The 8,950-nt window shown below is 48.9% G+C and overlaps 1 protein-coding gene across 1 annotated transcript in view; it reads left to right on the top strand.

Annotated features, from left to right (window-relative positions):
• Positions 1–6,849: 6,849 nt before the first annotated feature.
• Positions 6,850–8,950, top strand: part of CR1 (complement C3b/C4b receptor 1 (Knops blood group)) — a 66,323-nt gene continuing 64,222 nt past the window's right edge. Inside the window, exons 1-4 of the mRNA XM_074163525.1 lie at positions 6,850–6,859; positions 7,401–7,500; positions 8,170–8,255; positions 8,653–8,865. Of these exons, the coding sequence (XP_074019626.1) occupies positions 6,850–6,859; positions 7,401–7,500; positions 8,170–8,255; positions 8,653–8,865 (409 nt within the window). The remainder of the gene's footprint in view (positions 6,860–7,400; positions 7,501–8,169; positions 8,256–8,652; positions 8,866–8,950) is intronic.

Raw genomic sequence — 8,950 nt, 5'->3', positions numbered from 1 at the left:
GGTTAACGGTGTAGAGGTCTGCGCTCTCATCCGGGACTCGGCTGGGATTCCCGTGGCCGGGAAGAGCCCTGCGGACGGACTTGGAACATCCCCGGAGCACAGTGAGCCACGCGCTTCGGCCAGTACTCTCCTCTGAAATGTGGGTTTTTTAGAGTCTGTCTGTCTGTCTCTTTTCTTTCTGAAACTGTCTGTCAATGGAGATTTATTACGGAGATTTTCCAACCTGCTTTTACTACGGGTTTGCTAGTGTATCCCAGGGCTTTCTGGGCTGTTAAAATAGTGTCCTGCGTCTTTCCTCCGGGTTACGTGGCAAAATTAACCGCGGCACGTGAGGACGAAATGATCATATCCTTTCTCGCCAAAGCAGCTGTTCTTCGGAAGACGTGTTATCAGACCAAATCCCCAAGTTTTTATTGAACTGTTACCCTTTCCAAGTTCAAACACCGTCACTGTTGCCAGTTGTCTCTTTAATGTACCAAATTTTAGGCCCACGACAAGTTTTTAAACTTGCCTATAAATAAGCTGTGAACGTTACTGGTGGGTAACGCTGCCTTTAACAGAGTTTAAGCTGCTTTAGTGTTTAGTGAGACTCCCTGCGGTGCAGCTCGTGTGACGGCTGCCTCTGTCTTAAATCCCCATCAAAACCCCAAATTTACAGTTTTCTCCCCCGAATCTTGACTCGTGTTTTGCCAAACTCCGTTTTGCCACACTCCTCCCGTTCTTGCACTAAGGGCAAAATCCTCAGGTTTGGGTGGAGAAAGGAGCATTTGGGTACAAAGCCAGGAGGCTCTTCTGGGCCTGCTGCTTCCAGTGACTCCAGATTTTATAGGAGCAACTTCTGGGACCCAGGTTACTTATTTTAAATGTATAAATAAACGGCGATACTCACAGCAGGGATCTGTGCTTGAGAACCGTCCACCCTCTGGCCCTGGCTGCGGAGGAGCTCAGCAGCCTGGAAGCCTGAGGTTTGCCTGGGGATTTTGGGCTCAAACCCAGTTGTTTTAAACACTCCCAGAACTTTAACTGGATAAAGGCTTGACGTAGAGGGGGCCACAGGGAGGGCGTAGGCACTAGTCCTGACCCCTCTGGATTTCGGAGGAGCAGAAGCGTGTGTTGATCTAAAACAACTGCACCGCGGAGGGAGGAAATTCAGTGGGTGAGAAACTGAATTTTATTAGTTTTGTCCCTCGGGCTGTTCCCGCCGGGAAGCAGGGTTGCTGCAGCCTTCTGCAAGAGCTGTACGCTCTTCGCTTTTAAATCTTACAGTGCTTAGAAATAAGCCAGGAAAAAAAATAAACTGTGTTGAAGGAAGAGATTTATAGCCTGTTGCACGGTGAGATTCGCTGTCACTCTCCGGTAACGCTCCGAACGCACAAACCCGCTCCCTGTCGAGCCCAGCTGCTCCTACGGAGAAACCTCCAGCTCTGCGGGGGAAAAAAGGAGTAGAAATGTACTGTAGGATGTTGACGCACAATATGCTGGTAATAACTTGCTAAGGAGTTAATTATATTTGTATTGTTGAGTAGCTAGTGGCTGCAAGGAGACAAAAATATATATTTTTACCTGCCGGGGTTGGGGAGCGTAGCTGCTGGTATGTTGGCTGTCGTAACTTTTTAATCAGTGCTCAAGATCAGGTCTGCAGTTTTGGGTCGGTGGCTGTGGGTCCCTTATTCCTGTCGCATGGGTGTACATATATATATATATATATATGTACATACGTATATATACACACACCCTGTATCTAGGGTGTGTATATATATGCCCTATACCCTTTTCCTCCTGCATTTCAACTCTGGAAAGGTGTAAGTACAGGTGTCTAGAGCAGAGCAGCAGCAGATTCGTGGTGATCATTGTTGCCCCGTGGGTGAATCACCTGACGTGACAGGTCCCGGGGTCCTGCCGAGCCCCAAGCCCTGGGGGTGGCCAGGCTGGGGTGATGCCAGTGAGCCCACGCGTCCCCCCAGCTCCAGCCGGGCTGGCGGGTCCCCGTGCCAGGTATTTCCTTGAAATCACCTGATTTCCGTGGCACCGTGCGGGCAAATACCCCAGAATAAACAACGGTTGCACAATGTACCTGAACTGAGGATTAGCAGAGGCTTGTGTCCTCCCGGAGCCGACGTCTTGGGCTGGGTGGGTGGAGGTGGTGGGTGTGAAGTGGGCTTGGTGGGCCCCTCAGAGTGGGTTTTTTTGGTGGGGTTTTTTTTTTTTTTTCTGTATTCCCTGACTTTCCATCCGTTTCCATCAGCAGAGGTGGTGGTGGCCGCCGTCACCTTCTGTGAGCAGTGGCAGGGCCACCGTGGGACCTGCACTGCTGGTCCAGGGGCTGGCTGCCCCATCAGCGTTATGGGTCGGTTTAGAGAAAAACGATCGCTTGTGCAAAGCCTATTCCATCTCTGCTGCCAGCCGTGGGGAAGAGCGGAGAGTGAAGGAAAAGGCTTAAATCCAGGCTGGGTAGCTTGAGTTTGTGTACGCTGGCTGTGACGTTGGAGCTGCCACCTCTCTGCCAGGCGTCCCCTTCCCGGCAGCGGGTGACTGGGAATCCCAGCCCGGCCACGGGGCTGAGGAGCAGCCTTGGGAGCAGAGGCTTCACCGCCAGCGCTCCCAGGAGCTGCCTCCCCCACAATGTCCCAGACCCACAGCCCCGCTCCTCCGAGCCCAGCCGGTGCCACCGCCACCTCTCCCGCTGCTCCTCTGTCTCCAAACACTGTTTGCAAACTGCAGCTCTCCGTTCGGTGTTTACCGAGATGGATGTTATATGTCTGCTTTTCAATTTTGCTGTGTTACTGCTTTCTAATGTCTTCTTTTAGGTTTTAAGTAAATGCAGTGTATGTAAAGTTGTGCTGTATGTTGCGTACTCTGCTCTTGAGCATAAATGTCCCATGAGCTTTTATTTACAATAAAGAGGTTTTTAAGTGAAAATAGATTTTATTTTTCTCTGTTACTTTCCATTATTTTTTGCTATAACTATCTATCGTGTGCTGGTTTTGTGAGGCGGTGAGTTGCCATCCCTGGAGGCATTTAAAAGGCGCGTAGATGCGGTGCTGAGGGACGTGGGTGAGCGGTAACTCGGCAGTGCTGGGTTAACAGTTGGACTTGATGATCTTCAAGGTCTCTTCCAACCAAAACGATTCTGTGATTCTATGAATTCGGGGAGTCTCTGGAAAGTGTTTGGAGGAAGTGGGTCTGCAGGGGAGGGCAGGCGTCCCCGGCTTCTGGGAGTTGGGCTGGAAACGGTGAATCCTGCACCCCGGAGCTACGGCTGCCGTCCCCTTCCCTCATCAATTGAAAGGGTGTTTTTATTGGAGCTGTCAGAATTCAGATTGTTGCGTTATCCATGGAACTATTAGGGTAGGAACACTTTTTTCTAAAGCACATCTTTTTCCAGGGAAAATAAATAATAATAAAAAAAAACCAACCAAGAGGAGCAACTGGTGTGACTCAAAGTGACTTCCAGCATCTGCAGCTGGAAACCAGCCGCTCCCAAAGGGACTCTCCAGCCGCAGCCTGAAGAGATGTGGTCAAGGAAAACCCCTTTTATGCTGTTTATCCCACTAAAAGTGGTGGGTCAAGGAGGTCCTGGGGGTGTTTAGCAGCCGTCGGAGCAGGAGGTGGCTTTCGGCGTGGCTGTGCCCCAGGTGATGCTCGCAGCCCTGCACACCCCATGCTGGTGATAAATGACCTCCCGGCTGCCCGCGGGGAAGCTGCTGATTTTTTTGGCACATAAATCAGCCTGTTCCGAGTCATCTGGGAGAAAAGAAATCAAGAGAGTTTGTGTTTGTGATTAACTGGATTCTTGTGCGTACTTGGTGGAGGTCAGAGCCAGCTCGGGAGTAACGAGGGGCCGGTTGTGAGCGAGCCCCCACTTGTGGGACGAGGGCAGGCAGCCCTCTGCCGCGTTTTACAGAGCAGGAACTAAACCTGTTTCATTGCGGTTTGGCACGGACTCAGGGGAACTTCACAAAGGTAATATATCCCATTCAGTGCAGGGATGTGGTAGATTTTTTTCTGGCAAAAAAGCCCTGATTTGGCAGAACGAAGCAATTCCTGCGAGAAGCACAGCCCGGGGTAAAAAGGCCGTTGCCGGGCTCTTGGTGGAGATTCAAGCCTGGATGAAGCCGCGCAGCCAAAGTGCAAAAAGGAGCAAGTGGTTACAACTTCTGCCAAAACTCTTGTTACTGGAAAATGACCCCCCAGCGACAGCCAGATTCGGGAAGAGCTTTCACGGAGATGAAGGGCAGCTGGGTTCCCATCATGGACCTGGGTGGTCAGCTCTGAGTGATGCTCCCCAGGAGCTTGTGTGCTGCTGAGCTCCAGCTGGTGTTGCTTCAGCGGAATTAGGTGGAGCTGGTTGAAGAAACCATGTTTTGAGCGCTGGCCATAGGATTTCGTGGTCAGAAGGGAGGATCTCATGGTTGACATGCCCCAGGTGAAGCAGGACCTCTTGAGAAGGTCCCCATCGCGTGCCCAAGGTGCTGTTGCCGCAGGGTGGAAGGGGCAGCGTCCCGCTCAGCAAGGATCATTTCAACAAAGAGTTGGCAGCTCCACGCAGAAAACAAACAATTTCAACATCTGCTTGGGTTGCATTCAGTTTTCTAGTGTTTTGCTTTGTGGGTTGAATAAACTACTTCCTTCTTGCTCAGAGGAGGAGTTAATGATTTATGGGTCAATGGCATAACTCCGGTTTCTGCAGAATTCAAACTTTCCTGCATGGAGCCATATCTGAGCGTGTAGGCGTATCGTGACTCCTCCTTCAGCGCCGCGGTGCCTGGACCCAGGGACTGGAGAAGGACAACCATCACTTTGTCTTGCAAGAGCCAAACAAGAGCCGGGTCTCTCCATCTCCTGCTGCCAGACCTCCAGGTAACACGACTTCGAGCAATGCAGCTGTAGGTGATGTTGCTCTTGGGAACTGGATTGGAGCTTTCCCGCAGCTCTAGCAGGCACAAAGATTAGTAAAATAAATCAAATTAAACTAAGAGCTGTAACAGGGATTGAAGGAAAGCCAGTGGAATGAAGCAGCCACGGGAAATGGTAGGTTTAGGGCAGAAAGCATCAGGAAAGACTCTGATTTCCAGGAGGAAGGCAGACACTTGGAGTGTACATAATGTTGGGAGGGTTTCGGCTCGTAAATGATGAGCCTGGGTAACAAAGTCAAAGAGGACTCTTGCTGATCTCTAGGGGTGCCAGGTTAGTCCAAATTATACTTAAATTGCATTTTGCAAAGTATTTCAGCCTCCTGAATGACTTTTATGCTTTATAGCTTTACTCAGTTAATGTTATTTGCACAGAACTGATGTGTCTCTTGGGTTAGATACCGCTCGATCTCTGTCTTCCTGCGTGTAATTTATTGTTAGGGGGCTGTACTGGCTCCAGCAGGACTTCATCTGACTATGAATTTGCTTCCAAGAGATTTATTACAGAAACAAGATGCTTTACCCATAAGATAAGTTTCAGGGGACTCTTTTCCAGAAGCCATAGATAAGCTTATGGCCCTGCAGATATTAATTTGGGTGGTTGGCTGGGAAGAACACTGTGTTGGCAATATGGTGTTTTTAAGTTGAATCTGACAAGCTATGTAAGTATTTATATTTTGGTTTGAGTGGAGCTGGTAGCCTTTCTTGTTGTTTTTTATTTATTTTTATTTTAAAATTTTAATCAAATGCTGCATTCTCAAAAATGCAAATAAACGAGACTAGTGGAATAAATCCTGTGGGAATTGCTTAACATCTGCAGTCGGTTGTGCTGTTTACGTTGTGTTTTCACGTCTCTGGGTCTGCTCAGCTGGACCCAGCCTTCCTCACCCAAACCCAGCTCTGCCCCAGGTCCTCCTCGCCGGGTCTCTGTCCCGTTGGCCAGAGAGGAGCCGGCAGTGGAGCTGTTGAAATATCTCCTGCAGCTTCTGGTCCCCAGCCACGGCTGTGGGAACTGCTTAGGGATGGAGAAATGAGACCTGTCCCTGTAAGCTATGGTTATGCTGAGTGTAAATAATGCCCCCCTCCCCTGCTATTTTTACAGGTATTTGACCTAGAAAAAGAATGTGGTGACTTCTGTGGGGTCTCCGGACAGGGAGGCTGGAATAACGAAAGATGCCAGTTTCGGAGCCGGGGAGGCAGAGGGATGGCGCCGCTCTCCTTGGGTTATCCCTCGCCGCTGCTCTTGTCGTGGCTGTCCAGAGTAAGTGAAGGTGTCTGTTGGGGATAATCTAAGACCCCTCAAAGGAAAACCTTCTCCTTGGGTTCACAAAACGTGGATCCTTCTCTTTTCCTTATTGCCTTTGCATTTTGAGAACATTGTCAATCTTTGTGATCAGAATCTGTCTTCCTTTGCCTTTTTTTTCCTTTCTGTGTAAAACAGATGTAGATTTTTTTCCCAGCTGAAAAGGGTGCAATGGTTTATACTAATTGGGGAGAGGAAACAGTTGATCTGGACTTCGTGACCAGCCTTTGAAACTGCTGGATGAGGTGTGAGGAGCACAGGACCTTTTGGGGTGATGCCCTCCCAGCCTCGGCCATTCCCAGTCACAGACTGTGCTTCCCCCCCCTCTCTCTAGCTTTAAGGAGTTTTAAGGCCACCAAAAGTGTCCTCGCCTGGACCTGTAGAGTAAATCAGGCCTGAACTCCGACTGCTTTTCCTCGGAGCATTTTTCTGATGGAGTTTCTGTCGGTAGGTACCTGCGACGTTCCGCCGCGTCTCCTGTCTGCAGAACTCAAAGAGGAGTACAAGGGCATTACCACGTTTGCCCTTAATTCGAGGGTGGAATACGTCTGTCGTCCAGGTTACAAGAAAATTTTTAATGTCCCAAACAGTCTTTATTGTGGAAGGAACAGTAAGTGGCAAGGCTCGCACGACATGTGTACACGTGAGTATATTTTCAGTTGACTTTTGATTTTATTCTTTATTCGGGGATGCCGTCAGCTCATTGTGCTGGAGCAGTGACCGAAGTGACCTCCTGGGATGGTGGGGGATGAGTGACCTGACACGAAGCACTGGTTGTAGTCCGCAAAGTACTGGCAACGATGGCAAAAGCTGGAACCTGCTTTGATGCTGGCTGTGTTTGGTTGCCGACTCAAAGGATGTTCTTCTGCTCAGGCACTTCGTAACTCTCAGTTCAAAAAAAAAAAAAAAGTATCTTAGGCTTGTAGTAGGAGAATCCTTTAGCTGGGAAGAAACAGTCACGCTTGCCAGGGTTACTGCAAAGCCCCTCTTAGGCTGCAGTAACCCTGGCTGCAGGTCATGATGCATCATGAATCATGGGATAATTTAGGGTTGGAGTGGAAATCTGGAGGTCTCTGGTCTATCCCCTTGCTCAGTGTTGGAGGAGTCTTCTGCTTTCCTGCTGCGCTTTCCCCATTCTTCAAGACACTGAAATAAGATCTAACTCTGCTCCTGTTGTCCCCCAGCAAAGCTGTGCTCCTACCCTGGAGAGCCGGCCAACGGCAGACTCATCCTGGCAGGAAAGTTCGTTTTTGGTTCAACTGTGAACTTCACCTGCAACACTGGGTAAGCCGGGGGCACTCAGGGCACGCGTCCTCTTCTTCTCTCGTGATTTTTCTGAAGTTTTTCCCTCTAAATTAAAGCCTGTGCTGGCCCGAGCCTTACCAGTGTAGGTAATTGCAGACTGTCATCGAAATAGCTTTTAAGCTTTCCTTTGAGAGCTTCAAGACTGACTGAGTTTTCTTAATCTCGTACTTTGGGGCAGTTCTTCCCAAACCCAAGTTCACTCTCCTGACCCTTTCTAAACCATTTCCCATGTTTCAGTATCTTTATGAAGAAAAGACATCAATACTGAACTCAGAGCTGTAGTGATAGCTACAGCTGGCTGATAAAGTAGATGTTTTTCCTTAGAAAACATGTAATATTTGTAATTTGAGCAACCTGCTCTAGTGGAGGTGTCCCTGCCCGTGGTAGGGGGGTTGGGACTCGATGATCTTTAAGGTCCCTTCTAACTCTAACCATTCTATGATTCTATGAATATTTTTTTTTAATTTAAAAAATGCCTTTGTCAAAAACCAGTGTGTCATTGAAAAAAAAAAAAAAGAGAGATCGATGGCAAATTTCTGATCAGCTGTAATTATGATAAGGGAGCCAAACCTATCTTGATGGTGATGTTATAGGTAATACATCAAAACTGAGTTTGTCAAGTAATTCCCTCTCCCCTGTTTCACACAGATTCAGACTGGTTGGAAGTTCTCATATTCAGTGTGTGGTTAGAAACGAGGCTGTTACATGGGACAGAGATATTCCCATCTGTGAGCGTAAGTAGAGTTCCTTAATTGATCTGCAGGTTAAATGTTACTGGGGAGGGGTAAAGCAGCAGCCGCCTTGCCCTGCTGAGGATTTCAGCAGTTCGATGCATGGTGGAGTCTGGAAAGACATTTTTCCTTTGTTTTTTTTCTTCCTGCATCATCCTGCAGAAATATTTATTCTCTGTCTGAGAGTAAGGCAGCTGCATAGAGGACCGGTACACAGCCCTGCTGGCTGTGGGCTGGCGCAGCTCCCCTGAGACCTACCCTTAATTTCTGACCCTTCTGGCAACTCGTGTTTTAGGTTTTTTTTACCAGATCTTTGGTTCAAAGTCAAATTAAGTTGCTTCTCTCTTTTTTTTTCATATTTTTTCCTTCTCTCTGGCATTTCTCCCCCCTTCGTCCCCAGCAATACCGTGTCCACCCCCACCAGAAATAGCTAATGGAGAGCACAGCGGAGCTGACAAAGAGCTCTTTGAGTACGGAGTGTCCGTCACTTACTGGTGCCACACTGTCAGGAGGGGAGAGAAGCCTTTCTCGCTGGTGGGAGATGGCTCTATTTTCTGTACAACCACAGACAACGTAAACGGTGTGTGGAACAAGCCAGCCCCGGAGTGCAGAGGTGAGATGTTCCCAGATCCTTGCAGGCTCACCGGGGCCCTGCAGCACCCGGCCATCCCTCCTTCTCTGCTGCCTTCTCTTCCTTA

Source organism: Numenius arquata, chromosome 24, assembly GCF_964106895.1.
Source record: "Numenius arquata chromosome 24, bNumArq3.hap1.1, whole genome shotgun sequence".
Taxonomy (NCBI): Eukaryota; Metazoa; Chordata; class Aves; order Charadriiformes; family Scolopacidae; genus Numenius; species Numenius arquata.
The sequence above is the reverse complement of the archived record's forward strand: the minus strand, read 5'-3'. Positions and strand labels throughout refer to the sequence as shown.